The sequence below is a fragment of the Aptenodytes forsteri genome, unplaced genomic scaffold (genome assembly GCF_000699145.1).
Source record: "Aptenodytes forsteri isolate BGI_AS27 unplaced genomic scaffold, ASM69914v1 Scaffold482, whole genome shotgun sequence".
In the NCBI taxonomy this organism is placed as follows: Eukaryota; Metazoa; Chordata; class Aves; order Sphenisciformes; family Spheniscidae; genus Aptenodytes; species Aptenodytes forsteri.
Genome location: NW_008795046.1, coordinates 318,784 through 346,206, shown reverse-complemented (window position 1 = coordinate 346,206; position 27,423 = coordinate 318,784). Strand labels below are relative to the sequence as shown.

Below are 27,423 nucleotides of genomic sequence, written 5' to 3'. Positions count from 1 at the left end.
CTCCGAGATGCTTATATGCTGTACCTGCTATAGTTCACTGGTTAGGGATGCTAAGATGGACTGAAGTCTGGAGCACCTGACCACAGCTAAACTTGTGCTTTATACCCCGTTAACAACCTGTGGAAGTCCCCTATATATCAAGGATTACAGATGACACTTTTACATATTTCAGGTAATGCAAATTACTTCTCTCTCAGATGCTTCACATATTTTAAAGTTGGCATTTTTATCAGAGGTTCAGATAAGCTTAATGGAACTGTTACTGTTTGTATCAGACCAGGAGCCATGAGCGACTGACATTACTGAGATTTTGAGCCTCAATAATAAACTGTGTTCAGGCAATTCTTCAGGAGTTGAATGCTGTATCATATCAAATGGAAAACTTATACATATGTATCAGTGATGCATATCCTAGCAGGAAAGAAACTGGTTAGAGAATTCGAGAGCACAAGTGAAATAAATTAGCCAAAAAGCATGCCATACATCAGCAATATTTGTCTTAATTGCTACGATCTAATGGTTATACAAATAATGCCTTCTCTAGACTAGTCTAATAAACCAGAGACTTAAACCACAATCTGCTTATTTAAGAAGCAGCTCTCTTCTTCTGAGGACTGGTGTGTTGGGATGAGACCTCTGTGTGGGCGCTGAAATGAAGGAAGTCACTAGCTTTATTTCTGCTTTCTCTCTGAAAGAACAGAGCCCTTGTTTGCTTCAGCCAAACAGCCAAGCAAAAGTAAAGTATAATTAAAGTTCACCATAACAAACCCTGCTCACAATGACCCACATTTATAATTATCCCAACAGCAAGAACCAATTTTTTTCATTGGTAATTAGCCCTGTTTAAAGCAAAACACACAAGGTTGACCTGGATACAACAAAGATCATTTTCTTGCTTTTCTCAGCGCTTGGTATATTGTGAATGCACATGTGCGTTCTTTCCTTTTTTCCATTTCCTGACAAGTTTTTTTTTTTTCTTTTAAAGTATCATTTGATCATTTGTCAGTGTGAAGTAATCACTATAAAAATGCTATCTATTGATATTTAGCATAAATGGGATATTGTTATTCTGATGCAGAAAGTTTTGAGAACTCACCAGAACAAACAGCCAGCTAAAATAAGCGTTTATCCAATTCTCTGGTGTATTACTTACAGCAACATTAAACTGTACAATCAAAATTAACAAGGATACAGAAATCAATCTACTTAAGATATGAGCCAAAAGGGCTATTATTGCACATGCCAAGAAAAGAATTGCTGTACTTCTGTTTTTTCCCCGGATTTCCCATGGATTTTCTACTATTCTATCCTTCTATATGAGCACAAACCAACAGAGAAAGGAGTACAGTTTTTAAACGCTGCACTGAACCTTGTGGAGGGGGCTCCAACTCAGCTCAGAGAGATTTTCACAGTACATGTGTTAAGTGATCTGGATGTCCAGCATTTGAAATACTCTTTTCACCATAGAAAGATTGAGAAGTCAGTTAAAAAGATTATAGGTAAACTGGGGGAAGTAGTCCGGCTCATTTCTGTCTCAGCACTTCTGTACCTGCTACCAGGGAGGGAAGAGCTGGCAAAGAGACCGTGTCACAGAGCACAAACGCTGCTCCTCAAAGAGCAGCGGAGAACTGAGCCCTGGCCACAAAGCACCCAGGTCCAGCTGTGATGACCAGCAACAGCCAGTTTTGCTTTGACATTTGTTTCAATTCTCTGCCAATAGGCTAGCAGTACAAAATTTGGGAGCACTTTAGCTCTCAGCCCACCAACAAGACTTTCACAACTGCCAAAAACCAACAACCCCCAGCACTCAGTTCCTTGAAGCACATTTGTCTTCTCAACTCAATTTTAACACGTTCAGCTGGTTATAGCACAAGGCAAAGCAGTATATAAAGGGCTCTGCTATTTCACAGAAGCAAAGCAGAATGTACATGATACAGTAAGAGGGTTTTTTTGTCATATCAAAGAAGTTGCTTCAACATAAACCTCTGCAACAAAGCTCTCATCCACCTACCACCCTCCCCTCAAATACTTTCTGCTCTTTCACAGGTTAAAGTAGTAATTAACACCCAAACCCTTCTTTCCTTACTCAAGACTTGCGTTACGACATTTGGGTTGAAACTGCAGTGCACAGTTGGGCTGTGAGAGCGTACAGCTTGCTTTGTGTACCCACACTGCCACTTTCACAGATGCGCATGTGCATGTGCAATATGGTGGATTACTGGCAGGAAAATGTGTATGTTTTCATTTCTTAGATTAGGCTTTTACACAACACTTCACGGTCACAGAGGTACAGTGTGTAAAACTGACTGATTTTCTATGTCTTAATGGAATTGAAAAGCTCCATTTAAAATTATTTCTCTAATTGTAGGAGCCTTTGATTCTCTTAAACGTTATTTTAGCAACACATGGAATGCAAACAGTACAGACTCTTGTATTTTAATCTTAAATACTTCCCGGATTTTAAGCTACAGCTGTTAACTTTGCACTGAAATGTCAACGTTCAACTGAGGTTCTTCCAGCTGCTGTTGTATTTGCCACCTAATCATAACTTCTCCTCAGTCTTACAGTTCAACCTGCAACATATGGTAAATTATCTATGCCAAAACAGAGGGATTTCATTTCAATTTCATTTCACTGAAATCCAGTTTGCTCACTAAGCACAGCCCTAGTCTTCCAATAAGATGACTCATTCTGCCCATGAATGGGAGGTATTTTTCAGGACATTTAATATTATCCTGCAGAAACATTAATATTTTAATACCTAACACTTGTCAGGGATACTGGATTACAGACCCCATTGCAAGCTCTGATGTCCACCCTCCATTTACTTGTGCTTTCACACCTTTCCCTAGCTTGATGTTGCTTAAAAAAAAGAGCAAAGACTGTCCAAAGCTGCTGGCACAGCCCTGTGATGTGGTCAGAGGGGGTCAGTGTGGAGTAGCAGAAGGCTCTCCTTTCCCAGTCTGAGTGTCGGGGCTCCCTCCATGCCCCCAGGTTTTGACAGCTGAGGGAGTGACACAGTGGTCTTGGACATGAGACTTTCCACATGGCTATGTTGGACCCGGAGCTGCTCTGCAATTTCAGGATGGGGGAAGAAAGCAAGAAGGGTGGATGGTTACCTTAAAGGTGGGGGTTTGAAGCACTACATCACATCTCTTCATAAATACAAACAGAAAAAAAGTATGTGTAATGTTTCAGGAATATCTTCTAGGTCTCATTTGATCAATAAGTGTAGGGAAAAATCTTTTTTGTCCCTACATATTGCCACTTACGGTGGCTTGTTTTTAAGCGGTTATTACAAAAAGCTTCAGGTGTTTGCAGATACTTCAGGCAGAGCAAAATATAGCTCAGGTCATGTGCCAACTTTTAAAATGTACTTTTATCTATCTGCTTATTCTTTGAGTCAGGTGTTTTGTCATAACAAACCGAAACAAAGGCTTTTTTTATTGCTCAAGATATTCAATGGCTTTTGTGTTCCTAGCGTCAGCAGAACGTCAGAGGATTGTATCCAAGGAGCTAAATGTGCAAGACCTAGGGTCAAAGCAGCTGAATACACCAACCTCAGAAAACACAGACAATGAATTGCAAATGACACTCAAAACAAAACGGGAAAAAAACCTTCACACAGAAAACTACAAAAGAACTCCACAGATACTGAATTGGCTTTCTGTACACACTGATCCTGCTTAACTGTGTGTGGTAACTAACCAAACCTTCTGAGACTAATAGTCATAAAATAGAGACTCGGGGTGGGGGAAAGATAATGGGATGGGGGAAAACTGTAAGGAAAAAGATTGCATCGCTCCTCTTTTTTTTCCTTTTTTTTTTTTTTGAAATTTAAAGGGAGGACATGCATCTGTTGCTATTTTGTGCTATTTTGATGCGCTGAACATGACAGTTCAGCACAAGGCAGTTACTTTGCTATTAATTCTGCTGGAGAAGTCTCACAAAAGGTGCAGTGTTTCCGTTTCGAACACACAGCACAAAACAAATGGTTTAGTAAACCTAACAGAAGTGGTAGTTTTTTCATGACACAGAGTTGTTCTACTGTAGCTCTCAACTTGTGAGCAAGCCATCAATACAAGACATAAAACTGGCATGTACAGCACAAGTCTGAATACAGCTGTCTGAATTGATGTACTACTGGTCAGGTTTTTCTTGGGACTCACTCTGGCTTGATCATGGGCCATATGACTTGGATGTTTTAATGCTAGTTTAGCTGTGTATTAAAGGAAGGATTAGAACTTACCTAGTGTCAACTACCTACAAGAGCAAATTTACAAAATGGTTGGTTTTTAATGATCAACTATCACATTTGTAAAAACAATTATTAAGTGATCAGGAAATTAATTTTGTTTCAGTCATTTTCGTGAGAGGCTGTTACTTGCCCTCTTCATCCAAACCAGAAAAAGCCCAAAATCTATACTACGGCTGCAGGAAGTATTCAAGTAACTAAGCACTCTCTTTCACATTTTGATTCCTCTTACTCTCTAATGTCAATGTAATTATTTATTTATTTATTTTTAGGGCACCTACTCAACTATTCAGGGAAATTCTCCTCTCTCTGTGCTCTCTCTCTTTGTGAGAACACTTTTTAACTCTTTTTGTCTGGAAACCCACAGCACATTGCAGCAGAAAGAGAAAAAAACCCCACTCTGCCAATCCTGCAGCTATGTTGAAATTGAAAGTCAGAAAACTTGAAAGATAACTATTATAAAAAAAAAAAACAACAAAAAAGCAATAGTGCCCCAGTTTCTCCAATTTTTCTTTTAAGTATTAAGACCTGCAGATATGGTCTCCATTAAGTAAAACTGACTGGTATTTTTTTCCTTTTAATTTTTCCAGCTTTCAGAGGTAAATTCTTTCTTCCTCAAAGCTAAAGAAGTGGTTTTTTCCTCTTCCTAGCAAAGCTTTTATGTGAACTAGGAAAGAATTTCTCTGTTTTGTCACTTTTGCTACATAACTTCAAAAACTACATAACACTCCAAAAAGGCATAAAAAAGTCTTACCCATTGCTTGTTTCCCCATGGCACACTGATAAGTGTTTCTTGGGGACTGGTTGTGGTGAGGATATGGAATCAGCCCAGCGCAGACACCAAGCAGCGTGAAAGGTTCAATCTCCAAATGCGTTGTATCTCTTAAAAGAAAGAGTACCAATTATAGCAGCCTTGTGAACAAACATCTTAACCAGAATTTATTTAATTTAGTAGTATCTCATAATACTTCAATTCAATTCCGTTCAGGAAATGTAAGCCAGTTGGACCTCAAAATATGGATTCACTATGGGATTTTTATTTTTTACTTTAAAAAAAAAAAAACCAACAACTTTCTTTTGGCTTTAAGTGTTTCCACATGAAAAGAAATGAAAGGGGAAATAAATGAGAGTTTATGAATTTCCATCATGGAGAAAAAACCTCCAGATAACGACAACCTGAAGGAGCTCAGTAAAACAATACATCAGTTTATATAGTAAGACCCAAAATGCCTTAAGGAATGTCTTCTCATGTAATGAGAGTCCTCCACATCAAATTACCAATCTCGGAGATCTAGAAATCCACTGGGGAGGTGGAGGAAGGAAGAGCAAGACAGATTCAGGTATTGAAAAAAACCAGAAGTGTAGTTTTAGTTTCCTAAGGTCCATTATATAATATCAGTTAGAGGGAAAACATCTGTGTCCAAACCAGATCCAGTGCCATGGGTGATATGGCATAACAAAACACTATTTGAAAAGCTCTGCAAATATTTTGGAAGTGATTATGTTGTTAAAAGGCAGTACTGATGAGAAGTAAAAAGACAGGGACAAGAAGTAAAGACTGAGAGATAACAAAATTTGTTCTACCTGGCATGAGCTTCAGAGGAGAAAGTCTGTGCTCAATAAAGACAATTAAATCATAAGGTGCATTGGGATGCCAGCGGAGTGACTAATAACTAAGGATGGAGCATAGAGTAAAGCTTGGCTGGAGCAGATCTGCTTTTTAAATCAAGATAAGTAACTAGGAAATGGGGAATTTTGAAATAAAGATAATTATAACTAAACCTATCCAAAGCATATCTTTCACAATGTTTTGGAGTTATTACACAGAGCTTGGATTTAGGCATACATTGCTTCTCCCACACACCTAAACCCACTGCATTCTGAAAATCCCATCTTTAATGTTTGACTTCTCTTGGAAGTCTTTTGGAAGAGTTTTTAAAAATAGTTAAACAAATTAATTTGATTACTAAACTTCAAGACCTTGCAAAGAAAATGACTGGAAAAATCTTTATTATGACAACACTCAAAAGACGGCAAAGCATCACAAGCTCAAAAAGGCTGAGGAATTACCCACAAGTACATACAGACTGAAGACAAGGACCAGCAGGAACTTACATAAACAATGTACGTACTAATGGAAAAAATTAAATCTGAAAACTGAAAAAAAAAATCTGGAAACCCTGAGGAGCAAGCCTAGTGAAATTATCTATCAGTCCCAGAAATCTTCATAAATCACAAATATGGCCAGAGAATAGCCACTATTTTTCTCCACTTGATAAAAAGCAGCTATGTTAATTGAAGCATGTCTTAAGAAAATACGAATGGTAAAATCCCAAGTGCAGTCAAGTAATTGCAAAATGGTCTCAAGAGCCAGTAGCAAACTTAAAGCACAGGCTGCTCCCCCATTCTGTAGAACTTCATAGAACCGCTGACACTTCTCAAACAATAAACCAAGAGGCTTAAGACTTACTGATAGTGAAGTTAGCAAATTTATTCAGAAGGTACTAGTGCATGGAACTACATATACATTTTCAGATGATAGGGTATTCAACACAAGTATTTTTCCATCGAGGTCAATCCTATTTCAACCAAAGAAGATGCAACGTATGTGGCTTCTACCATCTTATGAAGTATTCCACAGTGCTAATGAGAGACCTTCAAACTTTACAGAGCAGTTTGATTTCTGCAAGTCAAAATGCCACCGCCAGAAATGGGCCCAAGAAAGGAAGGCAACCTCGTGAGTTTGAAAATCAGTTACAAATGGGTAAGGAAGAAATTGAACGCATTAAGTAGAGTCAAATCCTCCAAAGAAAAACCCCCTAATTGGATTGGAAAGGTAAAGAGAGGATACTGTAGCTAAAAGAAGCCTACATTACAAAAGCAGGAATGTTAATGGGATACTTCACAATAGTGGACTGTATCAGTTGTATTACTAGAACAAGTTGTACCAACATGGTCACACCATTTAAAATGCAAGCTGATCAGCTGGGAGTGCACAAATCAACTATTCAGGATGTAGGGAATATCATTACTAAACACAAGGAGCAATGTGCTCATACGGTACAAGCTCAGATACTTATGGCACTATTAGCTACAAGCATTGAAGGTAAACTCAAAACAAGTTGATGGACAGCACAAGAACCTCCCAAACTTTTTGGCAGTTATTGTAGAATCATTTCCTTACACTAGTCCATTGGAAGTTCACGGCCTTCTCCTATTTTTGACTAAACAGTGATTTCATGTGATACGCTCCCATTAATCTTCCTAGCTGAGTCAGATGTCCTGTAACTTAAACTTTTCAGCTCTGGTGCTTTGTGGAAGTTATTTAATTTTGGCACAAATGACAGCAACTGTGTGTGCTCTTCTTTGCTCATGTATACAGAAGCCAGCCAAGAGCATGCAAGAGTAATTTCTTAAAGTGATAAAGTCTTCAAAAGTCTGGGCAGGAGCAATACAATTTAATTAGCAGAGTTAATGCATTTCATCTGGCAAAGGTTAAAGATAGCTGAAGGTCTCGTCCAGCTCCACTGGAATCAATCATCTATTTCTATTGGCTTCCACGAGTACTTGACCAGGACAGAATATTTAGAAAATGCGTTTTCTGCATAAATCTACTGATCAAACATTTCATGGAGATAACTTCTAACATCTTATATTCAGCCTTCGGTTGACAGGATATCGTCAGAAAAATATTAAAAAAAAAGTAAAAAGATAGGAGGACTTAAAAATTTAAAAGAATCCTTCCTTTAATGTGGGCTCTTTAATCACAGTTGCAAGACAGAGGAAAAAAAACAAAGCACCAGGTCCTTCATATATGTGGAAAACACAAAAAATCTGAAAATCTTTCTAAATGAAAATCACATACCAGGAATGGGTTTAACATATGTGGTAAGGAACATACAGAATGATACAGACATTTTTATCAGGGACTATTATACATCCAAAAGTCAAAGGGAAGGTCTCATTCCAGTATTTCAGACATTTAGTGTAAGCTGGTTGTCTAGGATCCCTCTACAGCCATAAGAGAGAAAGATATTTTTCCAAATCCCCCCCCCCAGCCATAAGAGAGAAAGATATTTTTCCAAATGACAATCATGACATGCTAAGATCATCATTTAACATGTAGAACCATTTGCCTTCTGGATTCCTATTGTATAAAATTACTTACGATGAGCAGCCCAATGATTAGAACAAAAAAGAGCCACATCCAGAGAAACAAAGGATATACCTTTAAGTATTTCATATTTTTGAGAGTTAGAAGCAGGAACAGATCTCCCAAAACCCAAAAGCTAAACCATTTTTTGTAACTATCCCATGGACAATTTAGGATGTGTGTAAACAGATTTCTTTCTTTAGCTTTCATCTGGAGTTGTTTCAACCATTAGCAAGGGAGCACTGTGTATGTGTGAAAACGGTAACATTATTAATATGCTTGCATTTCAGAGAGTCACCCTATGAAAGTTTTTCCTGTACCAGTGTTTAGTCTGAACGCATACTTACTTATTAATTGTATGTTCATATAGTGCAATGTTACAGTCATTTTCTTCATTCACATCCAAATATTCAACGAGGCCTTCGTGCAAGAAGTCTTCAAAATTCCTACAGTTAAATTAAAAAATTACACTAGAAGTACTCTTTTCTTATATTTCTGCAAAAATAAAACTACATAAAGAAGAAAACTGTATTTTAAATTAATCCCCTTGCCCATTCACTGCTTCACAGTCTGACTGACCAATGTTACTTGTTTGAACAACTAAATAAGATCTTCCTGTATGTACTCATCATCACTATAAATGTAGGCAAATATAAGGGTAATCTAGTAAGTTTTTGTGATGGTTTTGCAAAATTTAGTTAAAGCTAAATTTAAACACTTTTGTGTAAGTGTGTTTTTTTAAACACCCGAACTAAGAATTTGCAAGGAGTTTCAGAACCAATTCTGAATGTGCCTAGTTTAGGACGCTCAAGTTGATATTCCTCTGAAGTGCTTGATTTCTCAATCAGGAGAAGGACGATACTGCCTCAGGACTTCCACTTGCGGAAAGATGAGGCTGCGAGATGTATTTATTCTGTATGATCACCAAATTTCATATCAGTAACAAAATAAGACGACCAGACTTAATTTGACTTTAAACAGAAAACCTCCAATATGACTATTAATTTATATAGGAGAGTAGACTTCTTTACATAGCTAACCCCAAGATTGTGAAATACTGACTGACTGAAATATTTCCACACAGTATTTACTTAGTGAAGATTAATATGGTCTACTTGAACTGTGTACCTGTACCCCTGAGCCAGTTCTTCCATATGCTTGTTTGTAACCGCAGGTTTTTGCTTCTTGCAATTATGTAAGGGTCTACAATTAAAAAAAAAAAAAAAAAAAAAAAAAAAAAGGATTATCATAGCAAGTACTTAGGCAGGTAACTTAATTTATACTTACAGTAGGAACCCTGCCTATGCACAACCTATTTTATAAACCACTTTTAAAATTTATCCACCTTTAACTGATACAGCCACATAAATACAATCAGTAATTATTCAGACGTTGGTTTGATACACAGAGATATTTGTGTATCAACTGACATATTGTCTATGAAGTACCACAAAAGTGTACAAGAAAAATTAAGATTTCAATTTTGAGGAGGAAGCCTTTTTTCCCCTTTCTAAATCTTTAAACTAACATTTTATAAGTTTTACCTACACATTTTGTTGATGGCTTTAAAAGATTTAAGATTTCCCAATCTACAAAGCTAGGAATGGCATTAAGTTCTGTGGATATTGCAGGGACTTCATACAACACTGAGTGAACAGTTTGTGCTCAAGCATCCACATGCAAGAATGTATTTTGCTGTTACTTACATGATGTAAAGTACAGGCATTTACTATGTGTGACCTCAGATGAATCCATAAATTTCAACAGCACATGGATCTCTGAAGGCTTCCTTACAGCAAGAAAACACTGACACAAAGGATGGCATGCAAGAATGAAACGTCAAGGGCTGTTGCTATTTGGACAAGCTGCTCTTATAAAGAGCAGCAAATAGCTGCAAGATACTTGTGGAGTCCACTCTGAGGTCTAAATAACTGTTTGAAGACTAATGAGCACTTTTAAATGGTTAATAGGGGTATCTGAACAATTGCAGGTGGGGGGTGCCACAAAGCAAACTTGGTAAACTCCTGGAAATCCACGTGACTTCACTTGTCTTTATTTTACAAATTGGAAGTTTTGCTGCATCTCCAAACCTGCAGAACGGCCGATATTAGCCCTGACTGGAAAAGTGATTTCTCTGCCACTGAATGTTCTCCTACTCTGAATCTCTTGACCAGGTATGATTAACTAATGGTTTGTACATGTACTATTTTGGAGCCTCTAGCATGCCTCAAACTGCATTCAACATGCTCTGAGATTCAACTAATGAATAAGGTGGAATGCCAACTGTAGTTGTGACTGCTGCTTCTTTAAAGTACGCACAAAATAAGCACACAGCTATTCAATCCTAAAATATGCATATATTTATTAACTCATTATGCCTCGTTCTTCAGGCTAATTACTTGGGCCTGGAGATGTTTTACTTGTAAATAACCTAGCACAATGCTGTCATAATCTGACTGGAGTCTCTAGTCTCTACTATAAATCATCCTGATTTTCTGTCTCAAAATATTGTTATGTTCCACTCTTTCTCATTTTAGCCACGCAATTCCTTTTTGCTTTCCTCTGTGACATGACTGTTATTCAGGCGCTCTTTCTGTCTAATAAAGAGCATAAGCACCTCAAGGTGGAGACCTTCTTTATAGGTTTATTGAATTCCCTACCTACTTAAGGGTAAGTAATGAAATAAACCAAAATTGTGAGACATACTTCTTGGTATTACAGCAAACAGGTATACATGCCTGAGGAAGTTTTGCACCAGAAGTAAAGGCCCTTGAAGACAAAGAGTAGCTTCTTATTCTAAAATGTGGTATCACACCCATAGGATATCAGGCGAGTGGCTGCTTGTTTCTCACTTCACAGGAAGTAAAACACCCCTCCAAGGACATTGGACATTAGTAGAGTTGCCAATCAGGTTGATTTTAATCCCCCTTCCTTTTTTTTTTTTTTTTTAAAGAAGATTAAAGAAACATTTTGGTTTTACTTTTGTTTACAGATAAAACGATTTATTTGGGCATTTTTTTTTTTAAGTTGCTTGACTATACAGTATGTTTCTCATATCTGTCTGTTTTGAATGAGGGCTATTTAAGAAGAAAAGGGATGCTCAAGTCCTACTGAATTTGCTTAGATCTGTACTCGTGAAAGCCTTAGCCCACTATATTTACAGTGCACAAAACAGTGTTTATAGTAAGTTCACTAGTGAGATAATTCTCACGAGATGTTTACCTGCACAATCTCCCTCCATCGGAAGAAATGTAGACACATCTGTCAGAAAGGTTTGTAGAGATGGAAACAAATTCATTGATATAACCTGCTCGACGCATTATCCGAAACGTGTTGACTAATTTCTGATGATCACGTATGACACCGAGAATGTTACCTTTTCAGAAAGAGAATAAATTCATGGTGCAGTCTTTGCATATCCAAAACTCTATTTAGAAATTCTGATCATGTCTAGCATGCATAGAAGTACTTCCTACTTCTTGCAAATAATAAGAGTTGTCATAAAATTTCCCTTTTCTGACCTGAATAAGAAATGGCTCTTTTTTTCCTCTCAGTAAACATAAAAAAAGTGTCAGAATTTCACAGGTCATCTATCTGTTTGCCTCCCAATAACTTCAGAAACCAAATGGTGTGCTTCATCCAGCTTTCTTCAAATATGTTTCTGCTCAGGTGCCCATTCACCGATTAGCGTACAAGCAAACAACACTTCCAAAGCCTGCAATTTCACCCGTGCTGAAATGGATCCAAGGTTTCCAAGACCAGACCAAGGAACTGTCCTGCTGCCTTGTCAGAAATTTTAGAAAGACCTGATAGTTTTGATACATGTCATCACCCACAACAGCACCAGAATTCCTCCTTCAGGAACTCAGCTCAACAAGCTATTGCTATCTCAGCAGGGCACTTTAGCACATACTTAAGTATTCTGATGCATGATGAACAAACAAGAGAGTAAAATGCCTTTAAAAGAGTCACCTGACCAAAGTCATCTTAATAAATAAAAATAAGTATGGTGTCATTTTAAACAAAACTTTAAAGGAGGACACAAAGCATGATAGTTTAGGGAGTTTATAAGACAATACAAAGGTCCTTATAGCTTAAAGGATTTGTACTTAACAGATTTTCTGCCCTCTTAGGTCTCAAGTTTAAATCAGAATCAAGTCAGCCACTCACAAGCCTGAAATTTTTATGGATTAAACCCACAAACTAGTAGACTGAACAGTAATTGTTTTGACTCACTTAGTACTAGATCATCTACTTTGGGAACATAACTATCTTGTTCTATACCACAGATTGAGCTTGTGAAGGAAGAGTCCAATATTTCTGCTCTGCAATCCCGTTTGGACCATAAAATGAGACAGAAAAGAGTGCACGTGGTTTCACTGAACCTTATCTTTAACATACTGCTACAGAAAAGCAGAGCAAAGGAATGCAGTTTGGTCAAGTGTTGCTTTTATGTTACTGGGAAAAGGCAGGATTGAAGAACAACTGCTGTTTAATTCAAAGGTAAATGGAGAACTTATTCATGGTGACAGACGTTAAGTACTAGTCCCTGGAAGTGGATACTGTTGACAAAGGCTATTTTTAAATCACAGTTGTAGTTTTTAAAATGTCAGTATTTTGAAATCTGGTATCATAGTACCTGTTGATTTAGAAACATTAAAAGATCAGTTGTAAAAGGAACATAAGCATGCAGATGCAAAGCACATATGCCAAATCATTCCTTTAACAAAGAGGCCTGTTTTCCAAGGTCTAATTTTTTCTAATCATTCACAAAGCAAGTTGCCCTTTAAAGGGTAGTTTTAAAGATAATAGCATTGCTAAACTTTGCAAACAATTGATGTTTCCTTTCTGTTTTTAAAGGCACTTGCATGAATATATATTAAAATACATAAAGATTACAGTAAAATTAAATACTTTCTGTGAATGAAGCTCTGAATTTGTAAATTTAGTTACTACAAATTTAGCAGCATTATTCTCTTTTAAAAGTACTTTATGAATGGCACCTCATTTGGTGAATGCCTGAAAAAACAAACAAATCTGTAATAGAATGTACATATTTTTGTGCCTATTTATGCAAGTGTGCTTAAAAACAGTACTGAAATTTGAAAAAGCTTCTATTTCCCAGCTACACATATCTGCATTCAGAGTTCTGAGGCCACAACTTCAGGTAACTAAGTGGCATCATCTGGCCTGTCTACTCTACCTAACCCTATCAAAATATTTACAGATGAAATTATCTACACTGGAAAACAGCATCTGCGGTTGACGGTGCTCCAAAAATTGTTGGAGGGTTTCCGAAGCCTAACTCTCCATCAGCAACAAATCAGGGTCAGACTGCTGAAAAGTTACATACCATTAAGGAAAACAAGGAACACATTTGGATATGAAAGTTCTTCACCACAGAGTAAGTTGACATCTTCAACTCCAAGATTACTGGCTAATTTAATAATCGGGCCATCTTCCATATCCGTAGTAATGTGAGTCATGAGGGCAAGGTTTTTAACCAAACCACAAGCCTAAAATAAAAAAATACATCTTTTATCCATTTTATTCCAAATTATTAATACTATACATATCTTTTTCTTCCAAAACCGTACTTATGAACAATAAAGTGAAAGAAATGAAACAAATTAACTACACTGAAAATTAGGAGGGAAGAAAGGAAGAATTTTCTATATCACACTGAAATGTAATGTTTTAGCATTTACAAACTAATAAAAAAATATAGGCGATGAAGTTGTAGTTCTTAAGTTATCCAACCATGTATAACCCTATATTTCTCTCTTCAAAGCAACAGCTACTTAGAAGCATAATGGAAATGCAAAATCAGTCTATTTATCCATTTGCCAGATATCCTGTATGTTCTAACACAAACTTTAATATTTTGAAATGAAAAATATCCAAGTATCTTATACAGTGCAATTTTATTTCAGCTGCTTAATGAGACTAGCTCATATTGACTACATATTTATGCCAGAAAGTTCAGAATCGCCCCAGTACTTTCTATTCAGGGAAAAAAAAGAAAAAAAGTAAAACAAAACAAAAAAAAGACTGTCAGCATCAATCGTTTGGTTGAAATAGCTGGATGATGTCTTTAAAGTAAAACATACAAAGGTGTTTTTCTTCCTCAAGCTAAAGGCTAAAGCTGTTTCTGTAATAATAATATATGTTTCTAGAAAAATTGCAGGTTGACGCTGCAACTTCAAAACAGAACATTTATTAAAGAACAAAGGGGTAAGAGTTTAGGACTCCTCTCTTTCTGCTCTGATCAAAAGACAGCAAGTAGCTGTGCTGCAAAAATGGGAAGCCTCATGTCATTCTCATACAGCCAAATGATTTCTGAACAGTTTCCAGCCAGTCCATTCCAGTAGGAGAAAAAAGGCAATATAGTAAGTAGGACCAGCATGTAAATAGATGGGATGTGAGAAGACACACAAGTTGTGTTATCAGGCCAAGGATAATTTATCTCTCCAGAAACCTCCTCATCAGAATTCTTCCTCTGATGGAGGATCACCTGCTTCAAAATAAACAGTCTCTCCATTCCTCAGGACAAGAAATACTGAAAGCAAAATAGAAGTTCCGCACCTCTCCTTCAGGAGTGTCAGATGGGCAGAGCATCCCCCACTGAGATGGTTGTAGTGACCGAGGACCACTCACTTTCCTTGTCTTTTCAAACTGAGAGGAAATTCTAGTCATCATTCCCAGAGCAGATATATAAGACAAGCGGGACAATACTTGCGTCACGCCTTGGCGGTCCATTTTGAATCTCTTCAGAGACCAATTTCCCTGTAGAATAAAATGAACATTTCAAAAAAGTTATTGCAGTTTATCCCTGTCTCAACATTACATGTCTTTTTTCAGTATCTAGACAGAATGATATCTGAGGAGCTTTGCACAGCAAATGTTGCCCATTTATATAAAACAACTTTCTAATTACCTATCTGCGTATAAACTACTAGTTATAACATACTTGTACTAAGTATTAAAAAAAGTTGAAACAAAAGAACTGCTCTTTCAGATGAGAGGATACTTTTGCTATTATATATTCAATCACACAAAGACTCTTCATCATCTGTCCCTCACAGGTAAATTAATACTCAAATTTAGCTAAATTAAATTATTTTTTGTTCTCCCTTTATAGATTTTTTTTTTGAGTATTTAAAAAAAGGTATTTTGAGTGAAATACACTTTTACAATAGATCCCACAAACTTTCAGTTCTGCCTTTTTCGTGATTTGTTATTTTTGTAGGAAACACAGGCATTTATGCTGGAGAAGTCTGACATCAAAGCCGCCTGTACTTTCTTGAAGCCTTTTGTTTTTAGAATCCAGAGGAAAAAGACTCACTGATATGTCTTCTCACCGAAGAAGAGTGTGTGTGGGTTAAGTCTATCCAACTTCTCTGGTAGGATTACACCAAATATGAAATGCAAGATCCATGCATGTGTCAGAGGTTTCATGTTTCAGGACTGTCACAGGCAGTATCACTTGTGGTTTTAATCAGAAGAACAGGAGTTCAGAGAGTGTTCTAGGACACAATTATGTTTCCATGCCAAGCAGATTTAATAATCTCTACTGTAAGATCTTGAAATTTGGTGCTACAATTTTTGACTTCATGACATCTACTCCATATGTAGTTCCCAGCACCTGAGTCAGCGGATACAGCAAGTTTCTGTCCCAATTACTACTATTTACCCCAGCCACCATGTTACTGGTCAGTCCAAAGGCAGTGAAGATCTCAAAGGTAACGCTTTCCCAATTATTGCCTTCTGCTAATTCCTGTAGCCGTTTTGATAAACTCAGCTCATCAATGCTAACAAATAATTTGAAGCTCGCTTGCTGTACTACACTGAAATCCTTTTAGAGGGTGATTTGCTTGACTTCTTTATTTATACATTAACAGCACAATCCCATTTTGTGATGAACAGCAAGAAACCACCACCCATCCAAATGATTTTCCTATTTGCTTCCACTGGAGAGACTATCAAATAGTCTGCAGAACTTCCCTTTTTTCCTTGTTACAGAAAGTGGGAAGACATAATGCCCAATGGTAAGTCAGTCAAAAGAAACCTGTCCACTTGCTCAACCTTCTCAGGAAAGGTTCACTCACTGACCATTTCATTCTTTAAGGACTGGGAGTTATCAGAATATAAGTGGAAGAGTACAATAAAGGAGTAGTTTTTCCTCACTCTAGAAATGATTGCATCTGTAGTCTAAATTAGCACGTGGTTTCTTCTTCACTGCCCAGAGGACTGTGAAATCTCAAAGACTGGAAAAAAGGGGAGGTAAAAACACTGCCTGATAAATAGTATGAAAAATTCTTTGTGCTTTGGAAGTGACAGACTGACTCCTTCAAAAGTTGTCCAAAAAACCCAAAATGGGGCCACAGCTGTTGTGAGACCATCCCCAGTGGAGAATTTCCTACTGAAAACTCCTATGAACTGAAAGTTGCTCCCTCAGCAGCATCGGATGATTCTGCAGATGCTGAGATGTCTATTAGGCCTGTGGCATTACTGCCTGACCTACCCTCTCTTCTGGTATTTTCCAGGGTAAAAAGACGACCTATAGCAAATATCACTGAACACCACTGTACAGTTGATGCAGTAGTGCTACGAGTTCTTCTGCATGCTTCTGGTGTAATTATGAATCTGCTGAGTTATTTCATGCTCTTTGAGACTATCATTGAAGCATTCTGGTGAGATTGGAGATTGCCGTTTCCAAGAATGATTTTTATGGTATTTGCTTAATCTCTTGAATAGTATGCACTGGGCATTGTTCCTGAGAAATTATTTTCAATGCTTAAGAGCAGATGGTGTTTAACTGCTTATGTGGCAGTAAAAAAAAGTCCAAAGATAGCGGAAGAAGGAAGACTTTACAATATGTACTGAATAGTTGGCAGATTTATCTCTGTCAGTCCAAATGGAAAAACTGGCACTGGCTAGAAGAAAGCACTTGCATTTAGAGAAACAAATCTGTCAATTGTTTTGGTTACGTGCACTGTAGAGATTTAACTACATTTGGGGCACTCAAAAAATTAAATAGTGATAAGCTTTAACACTGGGATTTGTAAGTAGCAGACTGTTGGTGGTTTTAGATGCCAATTGTGGAGTTAATTTTGTTTACAAGAACTGAAGAAAAACCTCAGTTTCATGCTAGGCAGAAAAGCCCTCTCAAGAGTTCCAAAGATTAAAAATTAAGTTGCACAATTTTTACCAGCTACTAAAATACTTGGACTAATCTAATTTCTTAAAAATTCATAGACTTCAAAGTCATTTACAAGCTAGTAGCTAGATTTCAGGAACCACCTCACAAATTGCTCTTGCAGATGTCTGAGGTAAGAGACAAAGTTAGTAATTGTATTTTTGTTTTTGTCCACTGGCACGAATGAAAATATCCTTTCTAGCAGAAGGTAGACACAGGCTAAAATCTAACCAAGACAAATATTTAAAGGTTTAATTATGGGTGGGTTTTTTTCAACAATATGGCATGTAGCAGTTTTCCCTGTTAAATGGTTCAGTATCATTAGCAGAGAAGTACTAACTTCCATGCTGCAAATTTGCTCATACTAGCAATCTCATATGAATAAAAAGGCACCGCCCTTAAAGAGCTCAAAATTCAGCCACATTTTGCCTTTTTCCTACCCACCCTCCTCCCCCCCCCCCAGTTGTCTTTTGTTCATGATGTTTTCCTGCTGTTTTTCAACCACCTTTTGGACATATGATGTAACCTGACACTAGCTAAATCCAGATAATAAAAAATACCATGAACCACATAGTCAAGTAGAACCTAGAAGACAGCAAGTTGGATAAATACAAACATGATCGCTATTTTAAGTTTACTTGTTTCTACCATTCCTTCACAAACACTAAAACATCACTTTGAAATAAATGGTGAAATAAAAAGTGGTTTGATGATTAACGATTCTTCGGTGAATTCCAAAAGCCCTGCCCATGACAGAGTTTTGCAATTTTAATCTATAAAGAATGTTAAATAGATTTGCTTTTATGACCAAAGATAGTAGAGTCATCAGAACAAAATTTACACATTTCTGTCATTCACTATGGTGGAAAAACTTTACATACTAGAATGAAAACAAAAATACTTACTGTGGAGATGGCATTGACCATGCCATTGGTTATTTGGTCTTGACGCATATGCTTCACTACATCAAACTGAGCTGCACGTTGCTTGGGGATTACCTGGTCAGCAATCTTTTTCAGTTCAGAGTTAAATTTTTTGAACAAATCTTCAAATAGAAGAGAAAGAAGCTGGAAATAAAAAACAACTGGATTAAGGGAAAAATTGTACTTCTCCGGGTCTGGGAAATGGGGGAGGCAGGGGGAACACATGTTTAATATTTCTACCTTTATACTTCTTGTCAGTTACAAAATACCCTCTCCGTTTCTCAAATGATATTTTTCTCACAAGTTTTTTACCTTCTTAAATTAAAGTGCAATATTAGAGAAACTATCTCATAATAGAAAGCAAATTAAGTAGAAGAATGGTCTAAGCTTATGCATTTATCCCTTTTTGGTTTGCTTTAATCCTTTCTTCACAATATCTTAGCATACCCATCCATCTCTACGCTATCCATTTACTAACTGTTTTCCCTAATCCGCTACATTATAATCCAGCTGATCTACTTCCTTTCTAAAGTCACAAACTCTTTTAAAGATTTAATACCCTAAATGTACAACCCTGAATTACACACAAGATTTGGAGGCAAGATCAGCTTCTATTCCAATACTGGATGGAATAACTGCAGTAAAGCAGTAAGTGAAAGAGTCACTTTGAGATATTCTATTATTAAAAGTGAAAAAGGCTGTTTAAAATGCCCCTTCCCAGGAGCTACTTAAAATGGACAAGACAGACACCCAAGTGACTGTAAGGGGAAGCAACTCAGCAGCACAGAGTTTGGAAGCAGTGCACAGTTTGCAAGACCAGACTGAAGCACAAAAGATGCACAGTTACCATTGCTTCTGGACAAGCAGAACTAAAAAGAGACTTTTTTAGCGGCCCAGAAGCAACCTTTGCTTTTGACAGCTGGCAAGACATACCTCAGGTAACATAGGCAGCTTCCTCACTCAGATACACTTTTAGCCTGCTACTTTCTGCCAATCACAATCTATGCGAAACCAATTACACCCACAGAGTCCACCTGGTTCAACACCGGCCATCCTTTTCTAGAAGTGCTACTATCTGGAAAGTGCAATGCACTTCCACATCTCTCCCTTAAAAAAAAAAAAGTCTACAGTTTAAGCAAAGAAGCTACGTAACACAGCTGAATTGAAAAAAAAAAAAAACCCAGCGATACAACCCTTCAAAAGTGCTGCAGTTTAAGCCACTTATTTCCTCTATATGTATACTAATTACTTCTAGTTCTTAAAATAGCCATAAAAGGAAAAGGCTACCAAAGTTTGTGATCTGACTTTCTTTGCTCTCCAATCTGCTTTGCTTCTGCAGTTTGCTCAACCTCTCCTTGCAGACACTAATAGCTTCCCAAAACTCTTAAATCTGCATTACACGATACATTTTAAGTGTTCACAATGATCAGCTTTGCAAGCAAGCAGTGTAAATTCTAAAGCCTGGCAGTCCTGTCCTGGGACTCTATTTTACAGCAGTTCCAAGTGTCAGAAGAACTAAAAATGCAGCAGCTACCAATGCCAGAAATGGTAGTTCCCAGTGTACAAAGCATTGTAGGGCTGGACAAGCTAGGTATTCAGCCACCACAAGCTAAGACATTCTGGAGTCAGTTGTACAATTTAATTTCTGTATGTACAGAATTAAACTGAATTTTAACTGTCTCCATCAGACATAGTCCCAACTTTTCCTCACCTTCTGGAAACAAGAAAGCAAACCACTCATTCCTCTATCACTGGGATGGGCCACTAGCTTTCATTTGCTTTCCTCTACCTACATGCCCCAGCTGGGCTGACCAAAGCATTTGGCAAATGAGATTGTAAAGCAGCTAACTAAATTATAAGCTACCCTTTTCACTAGCATCACAAACGCATTTAGTCCCAACTTTTCCTCACCTTCTGGAAACAAGAAAGCAAACCACTCATTCCTCTATCACTGGGATGGGCCACTAGCTTTCATTTGCTTTCCTCTACCTACATGCCCCAGCTGGGCTGACCAAAGCATTTGGCAAATGAGATTGTAAAGCAGCTAACTAAATTATAAGCTACCCTTTTCACTAGCATCACAAACGCATTTAAGAATAAAAAAAAAAAAAAAAAAATAAAAAAAAAACACAACACCTGGAAACTCAAGATAGACATCTGATTTGCAATAAAACTGGCCTTCATGGAGAGCAAGACTGGATTATCTTTGACAGTCTACTCTACAAGAAATAAGGAACACAGTGTTCAGTCACTAAATTGTACAACCGGCAACAACACACACTGTATGCTAACCCTTGACAAAAATGGAATCCTATTTCCACTTAGGACAGAGAGTTTTTGCTGAAAACTGGTTAAGTGGTTTTTTTAGACCTGGCCTTGGCATGAGAGGAAGGTGCTGTAGACCCTCTTTCCCTTCCTGATACTTGTAGTACCATTAACATTTACAAGGTGATACCCTCTCACCACTGTCAAAAGAAATCCAGTCACCTGCAACTCACCTGCGATGTCACAAATCATTTAAATCAGATTTCCATCAGAAATAAAAGCATCTTTTATGAAGCATCATATTAGGAAGGAGAATCCACTGGAGTCTCCAAAAACTAGATTATGAGAGAAGTATTTCAAAAGTAGGGAAAAAGTAAAAGGAAGGAATGTGCACAGTTTTAAGATGTCTGACAGTCTCGTCAAATAAGAACTAGACTCTTCTGAAATCAATCATGGTATACATTTGATCTCAACAGATTTGAGCAGGACTTAGACATTTAACAAAACATTTAACGGAACACTTAAAATCACTCAGAAAATGTTTTCACATTTGATTTCTTGATCATAAAACTGCAAAAATCTCCTAATTCCGCATGCCATAGGGATTATAAAGCCACGCCATCCTTCTTCTCTGAACAATAAAGTAAGTTACACCCCAAGTACAACAACTTGCTACTATCTGCCAGTCTGAAAAGCATCATACTTTGCTAATTTCACTCACAGACTCTCGGTCTGTAAGAGCTCTGACTATCTGGCAAAGCAGAATCTCACAATAACCATATTATTTAGGTCAAGAGCAAGAGATTAAAGAAAAAGGATGGAATGCCAGTGATAATATTCAATGGATTTCATAGTTAGTCCAGGGCCTTTCAGCCCGCTTCAGACAGGAGCACTAAAGAGTAAATTATATTAAAAAAACCAAACAAAACTGACAGCTCATCAATTGATTTTCATTGAAAATCCTAAGAAAAATTAATAAAGCAGTTAAGCTGCTGAAATACAGTTTCACCAATTAGCTTAATGTCAGAGAATTCTAATTAGGCGCCTTGAGATTGCTATTTAGCGTTTAAGCCTTTAGAGTGCCAAATTCTCCCTTTCACACAAACTGGTTGCAAAATTAAAGACATTAGGCAGCCTTAATTATATTATCAGAACAGCTGGGATTAGGCAATCTCTGAAGTCAAGGCGGTATTCTTTTGTCACAGGGTAGAAATCCCTTGCTTTCCAGGGTGCCGGATTTTGGTGCTGTTCCATATCTCACCCATACAAAGCAAGCTGCATTAGAAACAAAAAAAAAAAAAAAAAGAGGACAAAGAACAGAGTAATGCTTAGCAAATAATGAACACATTAAGGAAAGAGAAAAGGTAGGTGAAAAGATTAAGCCTGAAATCGGTAGGTTTTGCTAACACCTCAGCTGGCACCTGGCCTACCGAGCCTCTAGTGGCAGAAAGACTAAGAGAAAGCTCTGTAAACCAGCTTGGCTAGTGGATACAACTCTGTTATCTAAAGCTAAAGCACATTTCGTACTCTCTTGTCCCATGGGGTGTGAAATTAGCAGCTATTGTTTTCACACATTTTTATAAACACAATGCCTTTTATGTCTTTACATTGTTTAGACCACTATGTTTTTTTCCTCACATGGGAATCTTTTTTTTTTTCTTTATTCAAATTTTAAATCAATACGTTTTTTATTCCAGGAACACGCTGGCAGTAAAAGAACATCACCAGCCATTTTATCCACACAAACTTTAGCTAAACACAAACATTTAGAAACTGGCAAAAAATCTCTACACTTTTTAGTCTGTAATCCAATCAAATTAATGTTACACCAATAATGTGGCAGAGACGAATTCAAGTGTTCAGCTTGAAATGAGACTTTAAAATATCACAAGGGAGCCAGAACTACTCTTAATCAAGTGTTACAACCCCCCCCGCATCGTTCTCCTTGATGTAGAAAAAATACGCATTGGCTTTGTTATGATGATCCTCTACATTTAAAACCTCTTCCCAGTTAATTTAAAACGACTTTGCTTGTTAACATCTGTGTGAGCAGAGGCCTTTTTCTTACAGCTTGTAGAAAACTTTTTACCTGCTCTACTTTCTGCCTCTAAAAATATTAGGAAAAACCAAACTACTCCTTCAATCCAGTTAAATAAGAACAATACGATGACAAAGCAACAACTAATTTTACTGCTTACAGTCATACTGAACCACAGCAACAACATTACAGCAGAAACCAAATAAATCCATTACAGCTTAAAATATTTGCCCCATTAGAATTTTGCTCTAATGTCCTCTTACTACTCCTTACACTTTAGAAATATGTTCTGCTTCAGCACAAGAGTAAAAGTTTGATGAAGAGTCAACATATTAATTTGAAGAAAGGATTTTTTTTGCCTAACAGGTTAAGAGGGTTTTTTTCCTTGTATTTGTGCTTACAGTGTGTTCAAGAGTGTCATCTTAGTTTCTTCAGAAAACTGGGAAGCAAAGCACATGTCTTTACTCTGAAATGATTGCATGCTCTGTGTGTGTGTTCACACGTGTGCACGGAGGACAGGGCAGGGTGGGAAGGAGAATAGGAGTATGAGACAATATGCAAGCACACATCTTAAAAATTACAGTAAGATGAAAATTCCCACTGGACATGAACAAAAAGGAATGGATATTGTTACTTGCACTGCAACAGAAATCCCAATGCAAATGATGCGGGGAGCAGAGATGCATAGTTTCTCCAACCTGGTGCATTATGTGTATTTGTCTGAATTTCTGAAGCATGATCAATAACCAGATCTGACTGCCAAAACTCCAACTTAAGTTAATACAGAGCACAGCAAAGAAGTCCAATCCTAATCTAAATTGGTTCATCAAATAACCACACATGGCAAGGAAAAATCCATGCCATGGTAACTAAGCAGTTCCTTCACCTGAAAGGCAAATTCCCACTGCATTTGGAGAACGTAGTTTGGCCAACAGCTGTGAACTGCCACCCTCTGCAAAAGAACGGTGCCAGTCAGACACCTCAAACCATTCATAGAATCACAGAATCATAGAATCACCGAGGTTGGAAAAGAACTCTAAGATCATCGAGTCCAACCATCGACCCAACACCACCATGCCCACTAAACCATGTCCCTAAGCGCCTCATCTACTTGTCTTTTAAATACCTCCAGGGATGGGGACTCCACCACTTCCCTGGGCAGCCTGTTCCAATGTTTAACCACTCTTTCAGTAAAGAAATTTTTCCTCACGTCCAATCTAAACCTCCCCTGGCGCAACTTGAGGCCATTTCCTCTCGTCCTATCGCTAGTTACGTGGGAGAAGAGACCAACACCCACCTCGCTACAACCTCCTTTCAGGTAGTTGTAGAGAGCGATGAGGTCTCCCCTCAGCCTCCTTTTCTCCAGGCTAAACAACCCCAGTTGTTTCCCTCCTTCACAGTCCTTTGTTACTGCTTCGACCTCCAGTGCCAAAATTCTGCAAGCAGAAAAGTCCACGCAATCCACCTTCATTAGTTGCTCAAGTTAACTTTAAACAACTTCGTTAATTCATGCTACTCTAGAGGCTAGAAAGGCAGTTGACAACAAATAAGCAATCTTATGGGCTTCTCCAAATTACAGGAGGCTTGAGTGGCTGTTCTGTGAGCTGCCAGCCTGGACCTGACATGCAGGCACCTACTTGGTCCCAGTTTATTCCCTTACCCAGTTGCTTAGAGGGGGACACTGGAAGATGGATCTTACTGCTGCCTTCGTGGCACTAACAGTGTTATAACGGAACTAGAACTGATGCTGTACTTACACTGCTCTGTCCTTTTATCTGTTATAAAGAGGCAATACAGAAGCGAGGATATAATATATTAGTCTCAATCAGGGAAGCATATCTATGAGTCAACACAGAAAAGCCAACAAAAATAAAATGAGAGGAAAAACACTTCAATCGAGAAGACAGGGATGCTCCTTATTCTGCATCTTTTAAAAGCAGATAGTAACAAAACCCCAAAAGAGCACTTCGCTCTGAAGTAAAAACTCACCTGCCCTGCCAACTCCAAACGTTTATTTCCATAGTAGTCTCTGTCATCTACTTTATTTTCTCCTTGAGCCAAAATTACTCTGCGTACCATCACTGCTGTGTATATGCACTTGGCACGAAAATTGAATTCCTTCACCTGTAAAAAAAAAAACAACAAACCCCCAAACATACTGATGTTTCAGGATCAGTTCCTTAGTTCTTATTCAGACAAACACATCCAATTAAATCAATGGGTAATCTGGGCTGACTGAGGAGTTACAAAAGGGATTTGAGCACTTTACCTGCTTAAAAAATGCTTAAAAGTAATATACATTAGTGACATTGAAGCAGTAAATGAAAACAAATCAGAATAAAGGTATAGGTCATGGGAATAAGGTCCTGAACTAACAGCTGATACTGCCTGGCTATGCAGAAAAAATGTATAGTATGATAAGTAGTTCAATGGTACAGCATTTCATAAACTTAAAGATTACTTTTGACTCAATCCAAATCTTCACCCTTTATTTTGAGGATGGTTTACTTTACCTCAGCTACAAAGCAACCAAAGACATTTTTCCCTGCCAACAAAGCTCGCATCATAAATAACCACACAAATTTACTCCAGTTTAAAAAAAAAACATTACATACAAGAACGTGGGTCAGAATAGTTGATGCTAGCAGCTCTCGTGCTTCTTCCATCTTTGTTTTCTTTGGGCCTCCCCACATCCTTTGCCTTCGTACTTTGTTTCCAATGTACTTCAACGCCTGTCAAGGGGGGGAATTAACTTGAGTTAATATCAGAATTGTAACCTATACAAATATACACACACACGGAGATCTGTATATATTCCTCAGTCAGTGCAATCCCACTAGCCACAAATGATACAAACTCCAAGCAAAGTGCAAAATACCAAACACATAAGTAATGCTAATAAAAAAAAATTCTTGAAAATTGATACAATTGATTATAATTAAATATACAACATGTTGTTTATCATATGTTGATAACATTTGGAATGGGAAGTGGTGAAAGAGCATGATTACTACAGTATCAAAAGAAAGGGGATTGCAGAGATATAGGAAAAAGGATTATATAAATTCCAAAGATATCTAGTTTATTTAATTTGACTTTTCACCTCCCATTCTTTTGTGTACTTGCTAAGTTTCATTCAGATATTAAACTGTGAGGTGGCACTCACTGTTTAATAGGCACAAACGCTACTGTGTGGCATCCACATCTGTCTCCGAGAGTACCTTGCAATGATTAATGGATTTTTACTCTCTTACCAGTTGTCCAAGAAATGAAATCAATCTGCAGAATTCAGGGTCAGATGAGTCAAACAAACTATCCAGGTCCACACAGGAAGTTCCTGCCTGGAAATGAAGCTATGCCCCCTATGCCAAAGAATTACCCTCTCCACGAAATGACAGACTATCCTTTCCATCTGTTACCTTCTTTCCCCAAATAGCTCACTTTCTTTTCATTTCATTTGACATTTCTCACACAGAGTAACTTCTGTATTTGTGTTTTTCTACTTTCCTGGAAGCTTCACATTTCTCTAAGTTCCTCGAGCATCACCATTTTACTCTTCTGACTGAATCAGGAAGGCCTTCATGCTACCTCTAACCCTGAAAAGCCCCAAAAGATGCAAACCAGAAAGACGTTCACTTTGCAACACTCAACATCACACATGGAAAGGTTCGATAAAGTTTACAATGAAATAGCAGAAATAAGACTAATCTTCAAAAGCTTCTTGCAGCAGATTGATATGTACGCGATGGAAATGTGGCCAGCAAAATGGCCTGTGTTTTGGCTAATTAAAAAAGTACACGAGCTGAAGAGAATTCTGGCAAGTCTTTAGCAGGATGGAGGGTGGCTATTACTGTGGGCTTTATACAAGAGATTAGAATTGGAGGAGAACACCTACTCACAATGAAATGGTTTTGTCCACATCAATGGGGCTTCTGCAAAATGGGGCATGCAATTCCTTTTTAAAAAATGGGAATGGTCCTCAATAAAAACCCCTAATCTTATGGACATCACTACTTGTCACATACATTAAAACACAATCCTGGGCTTCTGAAAACAAAGCATTTCTTGACTTTGGGTTTTTTTCAGTTAGGCAATGAGAGCAAAGCCTCACTTTTGACAAGTCCTGCCCCTTTAAAAACCCTCAGCTTAAAATAACCCCCAAATCCAAACCTCAAAACACAAAGTGTATGTCGATTGCTGACGCAGCAAAGTGGTCAATATCCACCTTCTTTATGTTTTTATGGCCTCTGGCCATGTGAAAAGACACACCTGCATCTGTGTAAAAATCTGAGCTTTTTGGCATTCTTCCAGACTAGGAGCAAATGCAGCCATCACATGTTCCTCTGTGCCAATCATTTGTACAATCTCTTGGTCACTCTCAACACCCATGGCCTAGGAAGAGAAGAAAAGACAGAAATAGCACGGGCTTTATGTTAACTCACTGACATTTGCTTATGCTAATTTGGTATTGTTTGTCTGCATTACTACTAAGCAAAAGCTAGTTCTTCTCTAAGAAACTGTGCCATCTGGCACTGGCAGCACATAGTCTAGCTATGGAAGAACGTTAAATGGAAATCTTGATAAGCAGCA

General features: G+C 37.7%; 2 protein-coding genes across 4 annotated transcripts in view; both read right to left on the bottom strand.

The window, feature by feature from the left end:
* TMEM263 (transmembrane protein 263) overlaps positions 1-27,423 on the bottom strand; it is a 315,606-nt gene that overhangs the window by 241,786 nt on the left and 46,397 nt on the right. The gene's annotated exons all lie outside the window — the stretch shown is intronic.
* The window catches only part of POLR3B (RNA polymerase III subunit B), an 87,229-nt gene that overhangs the window by 35,342 nt on the left and 24,464 nt on the right, over positions 1-27,423 (bottom strand). The window contains exons 11-20 of the mRNA XM_009276994.2: positions 27,103-27,225; positions 25,449-25,565; positions 24,823-24,957; positions 18,513-18,674; positions 14,994-15,194; positions 13,762-13,924; positions 11,631-11,784; positions 9,537-9,611; positions 8,756-8,854; positions 5,010-5,137 (exon numbers count right to left, since the gene is read on the bottom strand). Of these exons, the coding sequence (XP_009275269.1) occupies positions 5,010-5,137; positions 8,756-8,854; positions 9,537-9,611; positions 11,631-11,784; positions 13,762-13,924; positions 14,994-15,194; positions 18,513-18,674; positions 24,823-24,957; positions 25,449-25,565; positions 27,103-27,225 (1,357 nt within the window). The remainder of the gene's footprint in view (positions 1-5,009; positions 5,138-8,755; positions 8,855-9,536; positions 9,612-11,630; positions 11,785-13,761; positions 13,925-14,993; positions 15,195-18,512; positions 18,675-24,822; positions 24,958-25,448; positions 25,566-27,102; positions 27,226-27,423) is intronic.